At 35.8% G+C, this 19902-nt stretch overlaps 1 protein-coding gene across 14 annotated transcripts in view; it reads left to right on the forward strand.

Moving 5' to 3' along the window:
• SLO2 (slowpoke 2) overlaps positions 1 to 19902 on the forward strand; it is a 154170-nt gene that overhangs the window by 133042 nt on the left and 1226 nt on the right. For 9 of the 14 annotated variants that reach the window (XM_089470275.1, XM_089470270.1, XM_089470271.1 and 6 more), the window contains 16 exons: positions 194 to 444; positions 2131 to 2490; positions 4495 to 4845; positions 4930 to 5080; positions 6188 to 6757; positions 8609 to 8714; positions 8818 to 9033; positions 9090 to 9253; positions 9316 to 9427; positions 9509 to 9694; positions 10179 to 10385; positions 13237 to 13431; positions 13745 to 13950; positions 14828 to 15170; positions 16857 to 17045; positions 17112 to 17742. In XM_089470275.1, the coding sequence (XP_089326401.1) occupies positions 194 to 444; positions 2131 to 2490; positions 4495 to 4845; positions 4930 to 5080; positions 6188 to 6757; positions 8609 to 8714; positions 8818 to 9033; positions 9090 to 9253; positions 9316 to 9427; positions 9509 to 9694; positions 10179 to 10385; positions 13237 to 13431; positions 13745 to 13950; positions 14828 to 15170; positions 16857 to 17045; positions 17112 to 17456 (3952 nt within the window). In that variant the 3' untranslated portion in view covers positions 17457 to 17742. The remainder of the gene's footprint in view (positions 1 to 193; positions 445 to 2130; positions 2491 to 4494; positions 4846 to 4929; positions 5081 to 6187; positions 6758 to 8608; positions 8715 to 8817; positions 9034 to 9089; positions 9254 to 9315; positions 9428 to 9508; positions 9695 to 10178; positions 10386 to 13236; positions 13432 to 13744; positions 13951 to 14827; positions 15171 to 16856; positions 17046 to 17111; positions 17743 to 19902) is intronic. The other 5 variants (XM_089470280.1, XM_089470278.1, XM_089470277.1 and 2 more) reach the window with 3 other exon arrangements.

Here is a 19902-nt window from a genome sequence, read left to right on the forward strand (position 1 = left end):
CGTGTGGGGAGTGGCTGGGCACAAATACATGCCAACTTGCACGCCTCTTTATCTCGTCATTCATATTTATTTCGACGCTTGCGTCCATTCAAATACAAATTTATGTAAAATGCAAAAAAAAAAAAATAAAAATAAATAAATAAATAAATAAATAATAATGCTGAGCACATATATATATTTTTGTTATATTTAGGTATGGCGTCGCTTTGGTGGGCGTGCGTCCGGCCGAGCTGCCAGAATTCTATGAGGATACCATACTACTGAACCCTGGGCCCAGGCACATCATGAAAAAGGATGACACGTGTTATTATATGAGCATTACCAAGGAGGAGAATTCGGCATTTGTCGTTAATCAAAATCAAACTACGGATACAACAACGGCAGCCGGTGGGGCTGGCAGCAGTGCTGCTAGCGCCACCACACATCACACACATGCAGCAACTGGTGGGTACAATGCGGCACATGAATGTCAAATAAGTGTGTGTGTGTGTATGTATGTGTATTCGTGTGTGTGTGTGTGTGTGTGTATTTGTGTGTGTCATCAAAAGAATTATAAACTACCAAAAGACGAAACACACACGTTTGAATGACTTTGAATGTTGCTCAGAAAAAATATCCATATATTTATCAAACATATATAAAAATATTTCTATTTCATTTTCTATTTATAATTTAGCAACAAGTTTTTCTTATTTATGTTGATTTTGTTTGGGGCTGCCTTCGTTTGCGTTCGTTATCGGCAAAGTTTCTAATTCATTTGTCTGTCTTCAAGTAATTTGTTTTTCTTAATTTCATCTCGTTGCGGTTGTCAATTTGTCTGACTTAAAAATAAGAAATAAATTTGAAAAAAAAAAGAAACAACAACAAACTGAAACGCTTTAAATGTGTGTCTGCGCGTGCCCGTCTCTAATTAATATCATTTATTTCTGTCTTGAAAGTTGACGTTTTTTATTTGTTCATTAATTAATTATCTTGCGCTCAAAGTTCGTTTCAAAAGCTAACACAACAAAAATAGATTCAGCAAGCAAAAAACAATACAAAAAATATGAAATATTCAATACAAAAGTTCCACCGCTTTGTTATGTTTGTTCTCTGGCTCTCTCAGAACGTCTCTAACATCTTTCTTGTACTGTTTTTTTTTTTAAACTTTGATAATTTAAATGCCTCTTGGCTCTATTCAAATGCTATTTATGTTTCTCTTGTTTCGAGCTTAGAAAATATATATACTTAACATAAAAAAAAGAAACATTTACATACAGTTTAAATGGATAGCATATATTTTTAGAAATTTTTTTAGTCATTTCCAATATTTTTTAAGTTTTGACAAAATAGAAATTTTTAAAATTTAAAGTAAAAAAAATAAGTAGCAATGATTGAAAATTTAAAATAAAAAAAATTTTATAAAAAATTGATAAATAAAATGTTTCTAAATTCAATTATTGAATTAAATATGAATAATATAATATTAAATTTAATAATATAAAATAATTAATTAAATAAATATATTTAATGCAAATAATAAATAAAATTTTTTTTTAATGTTTGCCATTTGAGAATTTAAATCTAAAATAATTTACCAAAATAAGTGAGAACATTCCTATTCATATGTTAATAAAACATTTGTGCTTCAAACATTTAAAAACGCTAAAAAAAAATTGTTCATTTAAAACTGAATTCTCAATTGTTTGGAAATGACTAAAAAATAAATAAACTAAATAAAAATAATAAATAAAATATTTGCTCATAGCTAGTTGATTTGAAACATTAGAAAAATGCAGAATAAACAAAAAGATCACTGAACATAAAAGATAAAAAAAAAAAAAAAAACTAAACAAACAAAAAAACATAAAAATATATAGAAATGAGTACCCTAAGTAATAGCTGAATAGCAAATACTCTGTTAAATTAGAACTAAGCAAATCATCGATAAAGTCACATTAGATCTTGGCAACTCTGAGTACAATAGCTGAGAACTAAACCAAATAATACTAACTGCCCATACACATGCACGCACACCTCCACACACACACCCGAACACGCTCCTTAACACACACATACCATATATATATCTACATATATATATATATATATATATTATAATATCATATATATCGTATAATGTATGTGTAGCGAATACAACAACAACAACAAAACAATCAACAACAACAACAACAACCAGAACAATACCAACAACAATTAGCACGACTCTCACATCATCAACATTATTATCAGCATCAGCATCAACAACAACAACAGCAACTGCAACAGCAATCGCTTTGAATCAATCGACGATTGCAGCCGTGCCGTCTGTTTGTGTTCGTGTGCCCCATAGTCCCACCTATGACTCTGGCGCCGGCACGCCCCTAATTGAGAGGCAACACTTGCAACCGTTGTATCCGTATCCGCCACCGTCACCGTCACCATCACCGCAACCGTATCCGCAAATGCAACAACTAACATGTGACAGTGATTATACAACACTATTTGTGCGTGAGTGTGACTCCAAGAAAAGAAACTCCCCAAAAATAATACTAAAACAAAAAACAAAAAAAGAACCTTCTCCAATTGTACTGAACAACTCCAAAAGTTTTTTATATACTAACTCATACCGAAAGAAATGCATAACAAAAATCCAAATCCAAAACATTTCTATAATTATCACCTTTTGAAAACACCTTTACATAACAGTACTCTTTACCTCTAGTTCTCTCTGTCTCTCTCTCTCTCTATATATATATATTTAACACTCTTTGTATTGCCTTCTCTTTCTATATATACATGTTTTATTTTTGTCTAGAACTTAAGTTTTGCTTAGCGCCTGTAAATGCCTTTGGACCCATTTGTAAGCCTGCCCAGCCCGACAACCATTTTCCGCTATTTGAAAGCCATTAGTGACAGGTGTCATACACACACACATACATACACTCCCCACACACACACACACACACTCTCGCACACTATGCTGAAGCAATTTCAGTTACTTTCGCGATGCTATTTTTGTCTTTTGCTTCATTTTGCTTTTAGCACTTGTTGTTCCTTTCGACGTATTTTATTGCATGTCTCATATTGTGAACCCCTTTCTAAATGTTTTATGTCTCTCTCCCTGTCTCTCTCTCTCTCTCCATCTCTCGATTGTTTATTGATTTTTATTGTTAGTTGATATTGTCAATTGTAAATTATATGCAATGTACACGCAACAATTTGTTGGCGCTCATCGCGTATACGCAATGCTGTGCACCGTACTCACATCGCGTATACGCAGCGTTTGCCCACATCCGTCTGTGGCCACAGCGGCAACTGTTGCGTGTTTGCCAAAAGCAGGCTAGGAAATAGTTCTATCAAAATACTCGTGTATTTTGTGGCCGAAATTTATGTGGCTGCTGTCGCCTTTCGTCTTAATTAAAGCGTGGTAACAAGCCTCTGCAAATGAGGCACCGTCATTAGGCAAGCCAACTTGTGGCTTTGACTGTGCTGTGAACCAACGCAATTAAGTTCCAACTACACACCTTAACTGAAAGTCAATATTACGGGGCCAAAAACTTGACAGCGCTCAGACGCCAATGACATGAGCTGAAAGTTGAAAGAAGATGGGAAGTAGATTGAAATGAGGAATAGTCGTATATAATAATAATATAATAATCATATATAATATAATAATTAAATTAATCATTTTTATTTTATTTTATTTTTTTTTTATTAAATTTTTTTTTTTTTTTTTGGTAATGTATTTAGCGAAACTTTTTAATACTCAAAAGGTTTAATGCAGTATATGTATAATACTATAATGACTTTTTAATACACAGTTAAAGCTTTTTCAATTGCTTGGACAAATAGAATTTTATCTTATTAAATGTTTTTTTTTTTTTTAATTTATTTTTTAATCCAAATCACAGAATTTGATCTAATTAAATGTTTTTGTTTTATTTTTTATTATTATTATTTTTTTTTTTTAATAAATAAAATTTCGAAAGTTAGCCTCTCAGAATATCATATTTCGCATATTTCACAAGGATTAATTGCATATTCAAGACTCACTTTAAGCTAATGTCATTGGCATCTACTCCTGCTGCTACTGCTGCTGCTGCTACTCCTGCTGCTTAACCACTTGGCAATGGGCAACTTTGTCAGCTGCACAGTTCTTGGTCCTTGAATTGAAAAGACTTTTAATGAGTTGAACAGGTTCTCCACCACTGCACGACGTTTTCTCTCTCTGTCTCTCTCTCTCTCTTTCTCTTTCTCTCTTTCTCTGTGTGTCTCCTCCATCCCACACTGTTTTGTGCCGTCGTCGTTCAGCTTCTTCATCCTAGTTGTTTGTTGTTTGGCTAAACTATTAGTGAATTTTACATGTAAAGCAACGACATTTTGTTCAAGTAGCTATAAATTCTGTGCTTAATACTTTGCGTTAATGCACTGCGGTCTAATTGAGCGCGCACACTGTGGTACACTGAGCGAAAAATCTTAATAAATTTCCGATTGCAAATTTACCCTCTGTAGCCAGCGACACACCGACGGCTGTGATAATATCGGACTCCCGGCAGAATCTAAAGGACACAACGGTGAGCACAACGCATTTACCGACGGCGGCGGCTGCGACGACGACGACAACAATAACAACAACATCGCTGGTGCTAGGAGGCGGCGGCGGGGCAGCTGGCAGCAGTGGGACGGGTGGCCAAAATCAGGCCAGCTCCAGCAGCAGCGGCGGCGGCCTGGGCGTCGGCCTCAACATGGGCACCTCGCTGAGCATCACACCTGCCGCACTGACCACCACGGGCAATCACCTGGACGTGCCGTTCGCCAACAATCCCAATCTGCTCAGTCCCGATGTGCTCAATCAGCGTAGAGGTAAGAAAGAAATACGCAATAGACAGTGTAACCCTATAGCTCAATTGGGCCCAAATAACCGTTATATTTTCACACAATCTGCAGGCAGTCGTCGACCCTCCATATTGCCCGTGCCGGATATGTTTACGTCCTCATCGTTTAGCATAGCCGGCAACGACGATGGCGAGGAGGGCGATGAGAGCGACGATGAGATTGACGACGAGATGCCTTGGCGTTCGCCCTCAGAGAAAATTGCGTAAGTCTATGCATTTGGCCTTTAGCTTCCTCTGTGTGTCTGTCACAACCTAAGTAACTCCGTTTTCTTTTTCTTTTGATTAACCAATTGATAATTGAGGCACATTTCCTACCAAATCCCCCCCCCTTGTAATATGATAGCAGACTTATATATGCATAACTGTAACTGTGTATACACCCCAAAAGAACAAGAAAAAACTTTTAAAAAATACCAAAGAGCAATGCAAAGTCCTCAATTCACATAGTTAACTGCTAGATGAATCTCTAACTGTACCTGACTTTATCTCCCTAACTGTGATGTATGTAAGAATGTAATCCTCCCATTGGCGTGCTATCAAACATCTGTCTAAATTTGTTATCTATAAATGTAAATAAAACTCCTGCGATATTTTCAGCATTTTATTTTTATCGACTTATCATTTAAATATAGTCCTATTTTCTATGCAATCTAAAAGAAATTATGTAAATTCATACAAAATTATTAATTTTTTTTTTTTTTTTTTTTTTTTTTTTTTTGGGTAAACATATAATTTTTAGTTATAATCTAAAAAAAAAAAAAAATGGAAAATAAAAAATAAAACAAAATAAGAACTACAAAAAATAAATATTTTTATAAACAACAACAAAATTCGATAAATAGGTACAACATTAAAAAAAAAAATAAAGAAATCTAACAAAAATTAATTTGAAAATTGTTTTCATTTATTAACCAAAACTTATGGAAAATTGTTGTATTTTTATTTCAATAAATTTATATATTATGCCTCGTTTCTCCTTACAAATTATTTTGTATATTTTTTATTTTATTTTATTTTTATATGTTATTCTTCCTTTTTTTTTCTAATTGTAATATCTATTCAAATTTTTAATATATAATATATTTTTAATATAAAAATGCTGAAAATATAAAATTATTATAAAATTATAAATTATGATATATAGATATACATATATATTCATGTTGTCTTAGCTGTTACAATAATCCTGCCTTGAGCACCCAAAGAAAACACTTAGCTTAGCTTAGACCCTTTCCCTCTCGTCCTTCATATAAAACGCTGAAAACAAAACCAAAAAAAAAAAAAAAAAAAAAAAACCTAAACTCTCGCAGTTGCTTGGGCGGTCACTTTCCACAATCGCGCACCTATTCGCTCATCATGAGCTCCTCGGAGGACTCGTATCAGCAGCGTGGCAGCGCGCTGGGCGGCGCCAACTGTGGCTATTGCAATGCCAATGCCGCCAATGCGCCAGCAGCGCAGCCGCTGCCAGCGTCGCTGCGCCGGCGCGCCATGAAGAAGAGCTACAGCTGCGACAGCGAGTGCGCTCCGCCGTCTGGCCAGCGTTTGGGCTTGGACATGGGCCTGGACATGAGCCTGGGCCAGGGGCTGGCCGGTGGTCCGCTGGCATTGCTGGCGGCGCGACGTCGCCAGTTGCAGCGCTGCTCCTGCTGCTACAGTTGCTCACGCGACAGCTGTGGCAGCAGCAGCACCACCACCGCCACCACCACCACAACGGCAGCGGCTGCCGGTCAGGCGCACTTTCACAGCCTAGCCCAGTGCCCGTTCCAAGCACCGCACCCGCCCCCGCCGCCGCCACCGCCTCCTGGCTGTGGCTTTACGTCGAGCAGCTCCGCAGAGACACGTCGCTTGGCGCGTCCGGTGTGGGCGGCCGACTATTCCGGGTAAGTTGCCGCCCGTTCGAGGCGCCGCCACACAGCGGGCCACCAGACACCTGCAACTCGGGCTGTGCATTTTGGAATGTTCCATTGTTGAAGAGTTGTTATCGTTGCTATTTGTTGTTGCTGTTGCTGTTGCAGTTGTTGCTGCTGCTACTATTATTATTGTTGCTATTGCTGCCGCTTCTTATGCAATATTTTGTTTGCTTGCAACAGTCGCTAGTTGCCTGCCGCAGGGTACTTTTTAATGACTTGCAACGTTTACCTTGGACGGAGCGCGCTACGACTTGAGATTTGTTGATGATGCTCTTTCACGTTTTCAGTTTTGTTTAACATATACCCTAACAAACTTTGAATGCTAGCCAATGGAGCGTATAGCCAGTGACAATTGCCCTAAGCGAAAGTTAAAGAATTTTATTTTATGTAAAAAGATAAAATAAAAAAAATATATTAAAATAGAAAATTTGCTCAATTTAAATTGAATTTGTTATAATATTACAAAAATAAATTTAATAAATTTTTCAATACTGCCAAAGTTGTAATGCTAGCTAATGGAGCATATAGCCAGTGATAACTGTCTTAAGCGGAAAATACAGAATTTTTATAAATTAAAATTAAAAAAAAAAAAAAAAAAAAAAAAAATTAATAAAATAAAATAAATAAATAATAAAAATTTTATAGACATTTTTAACTTAAATAGAAATGAAAATATGGTAAATTATATTATAATATTACCACAATAATTTTCCCAAAATTTAATAAATTTATTCATACAGTCAAAATTTGAAGGCCAGGGATAATTGTCCTAGGCGAACAATAAATAATTTTTATAAGTTTAAAAATAAAATAAAAAACTTTATTCAAATTAAATTTGTTTCTCCATTTTTTATGCATTTCAAACATAACAAAAATTATCGTAAAATACTCAAAAAACAAAAAATAAATAAAGAAATAAATAATTCCTAAATTTAATTAATTTATTCATACTGAATTATATTCCTAGTATTTTCCGAATCATTGATTTGAAATATTTTTAAATTTTAATAAGTTAATACGAATAAGAATTTAAAATCAAATTACTTGTTTTTGATATAATAATTTAAGGATATGCTGTTGAAGAAGTCATCTTTAGGTAACCTATTACCATTACCTTTCGTGCTTACAGCGTATTCATATAGTCGTTCGATGCGACTATGCTATGCCAGCATTTTACAGTACCATATTCTTGCTGTTGTTGTTATTATTGTTGTTGTTGATGTTTCTGTTTACGCCTCGGCTTCCTTTATTTTCAATTTCGTTGTTTATTTCATTCTTTGCTTTAACGCTGAGTTGCATCTTTGTCGTTTGTCGTTTGCATTCATACAAAAGTTGTTCTTTGGGCTCAGCTTGTTGTTATTGTTATTGTTGCTGCTGCCGCTGCTGTTGTTGTTGTTGCTGTTCATTTACAGTGCTGCTGGGCCAAGACCCACGTAACAGTCAGTCGCGATAAGAGCCACCGTTGTGGGTCAGTCTCCGACTCAAGCAAGTTAGCCAGTTGTAGCAGCTGTTCGTTGGGCCACATTAATTGCATGCTAAAAGGAAAACTTTATGAAAATCATCATCTATTCAGATACAAACGACAATTGCGTAAATACATTGCCATGTAGTTAGAGGACACGTGTTTTCCTCTTTAGATGTAGACTTCAGTTTTTCTGCGACGCCTGCTCATATCCTGCACTTAAGAACAATGAGAAACGCTTTACCTTTAACCTCTTTTTTTTTTCATTTGTTCTTGCTTAAGACAAATTTCGAGAAAGCATTTGTTCATCTGAGCTCATTTATACAACTGCAGCAACGCATAAATTTTCTACATTGCAGCATTGTCAAAGGTTTTCCACCAGTCTCGCCCTTCATTGGGGTCAGTCCGACGCTTTGCTACCTGCTCAAAGAGAAGAAACCACTATGCTGTCTGCAGCTGGCACAGGTGAGAAGGATTTAGAAATAATAGACATGATTACCACAACTTTCTCTATCTCCCTCTCTCTCTCTCTCTCTCTCTCTCTCTCTCTCTCTCTTTCTCCCTCTAGGTCTGTGAGCACTGCAGCTATCGCAATGCCAAGGAGTATCAATGGCAGAACAAGACCATCATTCTGGCTGCGGACTACGCCTCGAATGGCATTTACAACTTTATCATTCCACTGCGTGCTCATTTCCGCTCGAAGACCTCACTGAATCCGATTATTTTGCTGCTGGAGCGACGACCCGATGTCGCCTTTCTCGATGCACTCTCCTACTTTCCACTGGTGAGCTGCCTCATCCTCACTCTCTTTGCAGCACTCTAAATGCACATTTCCATTAGGTTTATTGGATGCTGGGCTCTATTGATTGTCTGGATGATCTGCTGCGCGCTGGCATTACGCTAGCCGAGAGTGTTGTGGTGGTCAACAAGGAGCTCTCCAACTCCGCCGAGGAGGATTCACTCTCCGACTGCAATACGATAGTTGCTGTGCAAAATATGTTCAAGTATGCAGTAGGTCTTGGGAGATAACTGTATTCAAGTCTAACTCTTCTTCACTCCCACTCAGATTCTTTCCAAGCATCAAGAGCATCACGGAGCTGTCGCAGAGCTCGAATATGCGTTTCATGCAGTTCCGGGCACACGACAAGTACGCTCTGCATCTCAGCAAAATGGAGAAGGTCGGTAACAAGGGGGGCCCCGGGGCGGGGGGTTTACCGTTGCAGTTGTCATTGGTTAATTTGTCGCTCACTTAATTGCAGCGCGAGAAGGAGCGCGGTTCGCATATCTCGTACATGTTTCGTCTGCCCTTTGCCGCCGGCGCGGTCTTCAGTGCCTCCATGCTGGACACGCTGCTCTATCAGGCATTTGTCAAGGACTATGTGATTACATTTGTGCGACTCCTGCTGGGCATCGATCAGGCGCCAGGCAGTGGATTTTTGACTTCGGTAAAAATACAAAAAAAATTAAATAAAATAGATATATAAAAAATTAAAAAAAAAATAAATAAATAATTAATAACTAATTAGAAACGTAATAAAAAAAATAATAATAAGAAAAAAATAAATGCAAAAATAATAGATAAAATAAAATAATAAAGTTTTATTTTATGTATTATTTAAGTAAGGAATAATAAATAAATAATACATCAAATAAAAGTTTTGACTTCAATAACTAATAAGAAAAATATTATAAAATAAATGAATACAAAAAAATATATACTTAAATAAAATAAACACATATTAATTATTAAATGAAAAAAAAATTAGTCAAAAAAATAATATAAAAATAAACAAGTAAATTTTTTTAATAAATACACAATAAATAATCAAAAAATAAATAAAAAGTAAAAATACAAAATGAAAATAAATTTTAAAAAAGTTATTCAAGAAGAAATAAAACTCACTCTTCCGCTCTCCCTCTCTCTGACAGATGCGCATTACGAAAGATGACATGTGGATACGCACCTATGGGCGTCTGTATCAGAAACTCTGCTCGACCACCTGCGAAATTCCAATTGGTATCTATCGCACGCAGGACACCTCCAATGCGGATACTTCACATGTGAGTAACTCGCCGGTCGAGAGATGGGGACCCTTCTCCGCCTTCAGCAGGCATTGTGTGCGCTTGCGTCCATCGGTGAGTCCAAAACAAATGCAGCCAACCAAGAAAACAACAACGAAAAAATAAAAATAACAAACTCTGAAATCGAACAAAGTTTACTTTCAACCTTTTGGGCCCCTTTTGCCGATTCTATTGGCCGCACCTAAACTAAACTAACCAGAACTAAAACAACCAAAATTTGTTTTGCCTTCAACTTATCACACCAAAAATACACTACTCACACAGCCTGTCTCTCTTTCTCTGTCTGTCTCTAACTAACTCTGTCTCTTGCTCACAACTTAGGTATACTGAAAAGAAATTCAAATGAAATTGATTTGTATTCGATTTAAGTTAGTCTTTGGTTCTTAATATTTAATTAGCGGACATTCGTTTATGTTTTTGTTTCTGTTACTATTGATTTATGTGTTTCGTCCATTGAGTTCATTTTGTTTTTAAATCACACGCTTACGCTTCGATACTAACTGCATTTGAGACAAGTCTGCGCCAATAAAAAAAAAAAAAAAAACAAAATATCTAAACTTCATTTGCATATTTTACTCAATATATATTCTATATCTACTTATAAGTAACCGTAAACTATACTACTACAAGAACTCTCTTTTTCTCAATTATTACTCTTGAACTTGTGAACGTAATGGCAAAGCTAAAAAAATTTTTAATTAAATTTCAATTAACGTAACTTTTACTCGCTTAACAACGATCTAGAGTTTTTTTCCTCATATACATATCAATATATATATATATATGCTTAGCCAAAGAAACCCTTTCGAAAACATAAAGCATAGCGTGCTGATTTAGCATCAATTGTATAAAAATTTCCCCCTTGATTTTGTATATAAACCTTAACAAAAAAATGAAAACTTTCGTAGTTGATTTTATATTTTTATATATTTTATTGAATCAGCCAGTCGAAAGTTTTTCCCACAATTTTTAGCTCATCTTTTGCCTAATCCTTACTCGTATTATAAACACACACATTAGCTAAAAATAAATCAAAAGAAAATTAAAGAAAATGAAAACCCAAAAGCCTTCTTGGCGCCTCCCCCGGTTCCTACAAATTTGCGAATAAATTACTCATACGACCCATTGTCAAATTTGTCTGTCGAAATGAAATGTCGAAATGAAAATAAACTAATTTGCGTTTGTATTGGACTTGACCAGCTATTGAGAATACGCACACGCACGCAGTGAGTCGCATATATATTTAATAACAAAACATAGACTAGTCAAAAAAGGACAATCTAAAAATAAAAAAATAAAATAAAAATATACAAAAGATATACTCAACAAGAACAACAACAAACTCTATTTAAATAATCAAATACATTTCTCATACAATTCTCACAACAATTGCCTGCCTGTCTCATAAGCCGTAGCATTCTCTATGGCCATTCTTGTGTGTGTGTGTGTGTGTGTGTGTGGTGGTCTGCCTATGTGTGTAGATATATAGTATAGTAGAATTAGCTAGGAATTCGCTTGCATGACTCTGCACTACTCTTCGCTTGCTGTAATTTTTCCGTTTCCGTTTCCCTTCCGTTTTTTTTTTTTTGTTTTTTTTTTTTTTTTTTAATTTTTCTGCATGCAGACCTTTAATTAGCTGATTGCATTTGCTTGTTGCGTTGCGTCCTGCACGCCAGGACAATAGCTGGCCACGAAAAACAAAACATAAATAATTACATTATCCATAGGCGTTGTAAAACACCCGAACCAAACCCCGCTTAACCCTTTGCTGCTGTCTGGACTCGGCTATTGTTGCACTTCGTGTTGTGGCCTTTGATATTTATTAATTATTCTACATGAGTCACTAAGTTTACCACAGCTTCATTTATTTTTTAATCGTTGCTCGATTATCGATATTATTTATCGTTGGGCTTAAAAATAAAGCTTTTATTTTTTAATTACATTTTCATTATATTTAATTATTTATCGACCTAACATAAATCATATGTTTATTTTTTTTTTTTTTAAATAATATTAATAATTATATACACAAATATTTTTTATTATATAACTTTTTATTAAAGCTCATTATAATTATTATTATATAATAATATACAATTTTATTAAAGCAATGGCCGTACAGTATTTATCTTTTATTCTGCTCTTTATTCCACCAATTTAATTTAATCAATTTGTAAAAAAAAAAAAATAATTAAATACATAGATACCAGAGAAAACTTTCGTGTTTCGAAATGCTCATTAAAATTGCTTAGCTTGATTAAAAAATCGATACAAATTAGCGAAACGAACGGCGACTATGAAACTCGAGCTGCAAAGCACGAAATAGGCAAAATCCTGAAGAGACCATTTCATTTAGCATATTAATTAGATTTTTAATTGACTTTTCGATCATTTCGTTGCGCGAATTTGTGAACAAGCGCTTGCCAAGCACCTTTTATGAACAATAGTTTTTCATTTTGTTTTTCTTTTCAATTTTCTTTCGATGCTTTTTCCATTAATTTGATTATAAACGAAAAATTGATTACGAACATGTTTTGGCTTTTAGTTAACATTTTATTCGGCATGACTAACAACACAGATTCAATGTTACCTTGTTTTTTGTACACACACACACACACACATGCACACGCACACGCACACACACTAAATAATACATCTATACATATATCTAAAGATAACATCGTTAACATTAAATGAGCATAAAGCCCAAAGAAAAAAAAATATATATATATAAAGATAAACATTATTCACGCATAAAACTGATACAATCTGCCATTTCAATTAAAAACCAATTAAAAATGTAAATCATTTTGTGTTTAACCGAAAAATTCATTGAAATTTGCATACCAAAAAACATCTCGACCCGGCCAAAAAAAAAAAAAAAAAAAAACAATTCCATGCTAAGTATGATGAGGAGACTGGCACGCCCGACTCCACCAAGGATAGCTCGGAAATGCTGCGAGGTGTTACATATCGTCCGCCGACAGCGGGTAGTGGTGGTAGTGGTATTGGTGGTGGTGCAGGTGGTGGTGGTGGTGGCCGGCCGCGCCAGAAGTCAGTCAATTGCCTGGGCGGCTGTTCGGAGCGTAAAGGATCATCCGTAAGTAATCTCATTTCAAGTCCAAAAAAAGAAAAGCACACACATACACACACAAATATCACAATTGTGGGCGTGACGCGAGGTAGGTGAGTTTTAGTTCCTTTTCTGACTTGGTTCTTGACGCTTTGACGCATGCTGTTGGTGATGGATGCCAAAAAACTGAGTATATATCTAAGATAACATTATCACTGCACTCACATACACAGAAACAAAGAAACACACTCACACACACATTTGTGTAGTTAACAAATTGAGCAAACTTCTTCGACTTGCATACATTTTTAATGTTTGGCTGGACCAACATCTCTTGCAGTATTCCATCAATTTGGCTGACGAGGCACGCGATAATCACGCCCAGCAAATCGAGCGAGCGGAAATCGCCAATCTGGTGCGCAGTCGCATGGAGTCGCTCAATTTGCCAACCATCGACTACGACGATGTCAGCGAGAAGCGCAATCATTTGTCCTATGTGATAATCAATCCAAGCTGTGATCTTAAGCTGGAGGAGGGCGATCTGATGTGAGTATGATTCGAGAGAGTTCAGTTTGCTTATCAAGAAACTTATATAGCATAGAGTGAAAAATGAGGAAAAATGTGTATCCGTAGCTCGTTGAACGTCTCTCATCGCCACTCACACTCTGACAGAAAAGTGAGAGATCAATTGGGTCGGTTCTTCAAATCGTATCACTCTAAACGACGTTCGTTCAAAGAGCGTCACACGAACAGATCAACTCAAGGCGCTCAGAGAAAGCAAAACGAAAGAAAACGAAGGCCCTTGGGTTCTTGCCCAGAGCGAGAGCGAATGAGTAGAATATTTTATAGTTGATCTCGGGAACAGTGGCTAGGGTATAAAACAGTTGGGACTGGCTGATGTTTTTTAGATTACAACTAGTTTGTAATTGGCATAGACTTGATAGAGTTAAAAATATTTTACAATTTATAAAGAATATCGGGGAGTGAGTACTCAGAAAACTCTTAGCAGAAAGTATAATTAGTTAATTAAATCTCAGGCATGCAAATTGCTTTAAAATACTTCTACAAATATATATGAGAAATAGAATACAAACGAAAAAAAAAAATACTAGAATTTAAACTAATTCAGAAACAAATTATTTTTAGCTTTCTTGATTGTTCCTCACACTTCAGCAATATTTATATCGAATTTTATAAACAAGTGTAGTTCTTGCTTATAGTTTTAGTTTCAGATGCAAAATATTTGTTATATGTTATTATTATTAGTATATATATATATTACTAAAGTATGAAAATAATTCTAATAATTGATATTATTTATTTTATGATTAATAAATAGTTTATTCTAAAAAGAAATCTTCTATATATATTCAATACATTTAAATTTAAGCTAATTAATTTCTGTTCTACCCAATATTCACAGCTATTTGGTGCGCCCCTCACCGTTCTCGGCACAAAAGACCTTCGAGCGTCACAATTCGCGCCGCAAGTCGAACATTTCGTTCTGTTCGAACATCAATTTGGGCGCCACCTGTGGCCCGCAAATGCCAAATATGAGCAACACCGCCGTCGGAGCTGGTTCGCGACGCGGCTCCGGCATCGCCGGTTTGAACCCCATGCAAATGCAGAGCGTTCAGACATTGGCCGGGTATGGATCATCGCAGCGCTGTACGCCCCCGATGCAGCAAATTAAATCGAATTCTCTTTCTCTACCCGACAGTCCGACGGTGGTTGGCTCGCAGCGCGGCAGGAGTAACTCATTGCGGGTTGGCTATTATTCTCTCTATCCACACCTCCTACACCTATCTCCCCCCCTCTCTCTCTCTCTCTCTCTCTCTGTTTTATGTTCTTTCTCTATAACTGTCTCACTCACTTACTGCTCACTGCCTCTCTATCTGAGTCACACGATTTCCACTTTCCTGTTTTTTGCGTTCACGTTTATCGACACTCCAAAAAATATACTCCACTCCATTTATGTCCACAACTTTATCTAGATAACTGTGTATTTATCAAATGCCAGAGCTGCCTTACATATGCCTTAAATTCACGATCTATCCATTTCGCTCTGGCATTGCATAAATATACATTTATCTGCTACAGATTACATATTTAACATTTCAATACCTTTGCAGCAACAGCAAAAAAAATTTAAAGCCACAAATTTTTTAGCTTGAAAAACATTGAGAGTTCTTTGAGGCCTGAACATCAATAGCATGAATATCAAGATGACCCATAAAATGTATAATTAGTTCCCTTAAATACTTAGTTCATTTACCTTCAAATCACAGTTTTTCATAGGAATCAAATTAGCATGCAAAAATAAATACTAAAAAAGCTTTTCCTAAAATTTTACGCTGCTTTCCTTAAGTTTGGATGGCATATTTATAGCCATATTTTAGGAGGAAATTAAAATTTTCAGTATGAAATTTTTTTTATGAATTATTGAATGAAGTATATACATATATTTTTTTTTTAATTTTGAATTAAATGAGTATGTATATTTTTCTTATTGATTTTTTTACCTATTATCATTAGTATTATTTTTATTTTATTTTAATATATACACAAAAAGATAGATTACAATTTTCTTTAATTAAATACATACCTGATATAGACAGTTGCCCTATTTTTGCTTACCAAAGAGCTGCAAGGGTATTGAATGCTTCGGCTTACCGAAATGTGATTTTACTTTACCTAATTGGCTAACATAACACCTAGACTTGAGCAATCGTACACCCAGTTGTTGTATGAAGAAGCACAATGTATAAAATGCCACAATTCACACACACACTACTAGCACAAACACATAGACACAAACACATAGATCCATGTAGAGCATCAAAATTTGGTTGCATTTCGTTATCGAAAGACTCGCAAAAATCAATCCATTTCACAAAATTGAAGCGTTTCAAAAAGCCGCAGCACTCGACAGCCGCAACAGCCAGACCAACATCAACAACAACAACTACAACAACTACAACAACAACAACAACTGTCAGCAACACCAAGTACAACTAAAGCAGTTCAGCAACCATTCATAACCATAAAGCACGCACGCAACGGATATGTCCACATCACGTTTCCGTTTCCGTTAACTCGAGTTGGTTTTGCACCCGCAAAGAATATAAATACCGTAACGAAATAATAACAGCAACAGTAATAATCATCACGATCAAAATAATAATAATAATAATAATATAATAGCCTAATGCAAACAATTTAATCAACTAGCGTGCGGCACGGATTTCACTTCAATGTGTGTTTAGGCCCGCGAAAAAGAAAAAAAAAAAAGAAAAAAAGAGAGAGAAATTCTTGTAGCCAATTTGTATTGTGTAATTCATGTGTCTTTGTGTGTTCTTGTGTTTTGTTTTGTTTTGGCCATTCGCTAGTTGCCTTTAATCTCTAATCCGGTCTCTGCCTTTTGGATGTGTCCAATACTATTGTACTTACAGATCGATAACGATATACTATTGCGTCGCTCGTCCTCGCTGCGGCAGGGCTTGCCCAGCGTGGGCGTCAGCCATGGTCGCCGCAAGTCCTCGCTGGAGGAGATCGGCATCAGTCACTTTACCACACTGATGCAGGCCACCAATCACAGCAATCCCATCAAGATATCACTCAATGGCAGCATTGGCATGGAGGTAAAGGTCTCCCGCTCACTCTGCCAACAGATTTTCTCAACTCTCTCTCTCTCTCTCTCTCTCTAGAATCAAATCTCATTGCAAGTGACGCCGCCCGAGGAGCCAACGCCCATGTTGGGCGTGCCGTGTGTGCTGGGCGGCGGCGGTGTGGGCGGCATTAATCCGTCGGCACTGGGCGGCAGCTCTGGAGGAGGAGGCGGCGGCGGTGGTGGCAGCGGCGGTGGCGGTGGTGGTGGCGGCGGCGGTAGCAGCGGCGGCATGCTGGGCGCCGGCTCCTCGCTGGCCATAAATACCGCAGATCTGGGTCCCGGGCCGAGCACCTCGTCGGGCGCCTCGCTGCAGGCGCAGGACTCGCTGCCGCAGTCGTCGCAGGCTCCGTCGCCGCAGCATTTGCAGGGCACGATTGTATGATACAACCTGATGTGGGGTCGCCGACTCCGCTCGTCCATGTCCAAAAACAAATGGATATAGAATTCGGCCAGCACACACAGACGTCGAGACAAGTTCTAAAGGAGCTAGAACTGTCTCTGCTTAATATAAGGTCAAGCTGCTTAACCCTAGAAACAACCAAAAACAGAAAAACGAGCATAAAAACCAATTAAAACACTATTTGTATAAAGAATTGTAAAGAGATGAGCTCGTGTCGATATATCGTGTCACGGTTTATTTACACTGTGAGAAGTGATGCAAACACAATGTAAGTCTTTGTTTTCGTTATTATTATTTTGTTACTGTTGTGAATATGTTTTGACAAATTCATGGTGTATGTATTATTATATATAAAATATATATATAAAAAAAAAAATTATCATTGATTTTCTTTTTAACAAACTTTTTTCTAAGGATTTATATATATAGTGTTATTATTATTATAAAAAAAAAAAATAATAAATAAAAAAAAATTTTAATTTTGTTTATTTTTTATCTAATATTATGTTATTTATTTTTTACTAACTTGTTTGTTTTTTATTTATTATTATTAGGTTTTTTTTTATTTTATATTAATATATATTGATTAATATTTTCAGTATTTACACTTTTATTAATATTATCATATTTCATATTATTTTAAAATTAATTTTCCATTAAAAACACATTTACCATTTAGTTCCACAGCTCGTGTCACGAATATATCTATAACTCTCAATTGCTCGTCTCTAAGTATTATGTATTAAGAACCCAACCCACCCAAAAGCAGCCTGTCCCGTGTCTGTGTTGTGTGCGTGTCGCAGCTAATGAAATATACTCTAGTATTGCCCCCTAGATGGGGAATTCCCCTCCATCAAATTGTCCCCTTCCCTATCTCATTCTCTCCCTGAGTTGGCTTAGTTAAGGTGCGAAAAAAAAGAGAGAAAACAAGAACATTGTATGCAGATATTGATGTGTTTTATCATTTCGCTTATAGGCAAACTACACTTAAGTATTTGAGTAGCAATAAATTAGATTCAAAATTCGGTATGCTTTATTCAAAAAGTGTGCAACAAAAGTGTGTTTTGGGAACAACAAAGTAGTTAAACTATTGGCATGAATGGAATGGTATATACCACTTTAGCTAGCTGTAAATAGTATCGTGCATTAAGATGTGTTAGCTGCTAATGCATTCTATATATAGATCTAAGTAAATTCGATTCATTTCTAGCATATCTCGCTCTAATGCAAATTAGCTGCCCCAAAATCAAGAGGCTCAAAACCAAAAATCAAGAAAATTAATTGCAATACAAAATTTTAAAATAATTTTAGCAGCTTTTTCGTAGCAATAGAAATTATGTATATACGATAGTTGTAATCGATAGTTGTAGTTGAAATTTGTTCATGATTTCATTCTCTATAAATTTGAAGATTTCGCATTGCGCACAGCTACTTCCTTAGGTTTCATATGTTGCACAGAGTTTTGAATTGAATTCGTTATTTCGCTGAAGTAAATAAACTATATTTTACTATAAGAAAGGTGCTATCGATGTTTTGTACCGAAATATTCTTTTAAATCATAAAAAAAAACTTTTTAATGATGGTTTTCAGAACATAAAACATTCAAAAGAAACAGGCTTTGGTATACTCTAATGCTTTACAAAGAAAAACAAACAAAAATGAAAATATGAAAAACAATGCTATGTAGTCGCTGTAAATATTAGTTATTAAGATGGTAGCATTCAAGGAACTGCATACAAACTATTAGAACTACAACGCAAAACAACAGAAATTAGTTAATAATAAAGTTTATGAATATATATAGTCGATAGTCGATAGTCGATAGTCCTTAAGCACTTAGTTCGGTTTGAGGGCCGTGCTCAAAGCCTAAGCCTATAGCTTGTAAACGAAACTGTACCAAATTGAATGAGCTATACACATATTCCAAGCATCAACCACATATATATTATATATATCTTAACTGTCGATTGGCACCTCTAAAGAACGAAACCCAGACACGTCCCCAGCAACAGGGAAAATTTATTAATTAGCCTTTAGCTAAAGCATACAAATGTACCTACACTCCACACACACAAACATACATATACATATATACACTTCTATATATATATATATATTCATATATATATTCATGAACCTTAAGATGTATACATAGAGCACAAAACAATTTTATACTAAGTGAATTTTACTCGGTTCCAGTTTGAAATGATGCTGAACCATGCATTCCAGTGTCTCAAGAACCTACGCGACCTATGCGCGCTTAGATAAGCCTAGCACATCCAATAACAAAAAACCACAAAAAAAAAAAAAAAAAAAAAGATTTAAAAAAATGAAAACATTTGGCAACTATATATAAATATATATATATTTAGTACTAGGTATTCTATTAGCAGTCACTAAATTAGCAATTAGTAAATGTCTCAATGTA

Source organism: Drosophila arizonae, chromosome 5 (assembly GCF_054131065.1).
Source record: "Drosophila arizonae isolate 15081-1271.41 chromosome 5, UAZ_ARI_1.0, whole genome shotgun sequence".
NCBI classification, from domain to species: domain Eukaryota; kingdom Metazoa; phylum Arthropoda; class Insecta; order Diptera; family Drosophilidae; genus Drosophila; species Drosophila arizonae.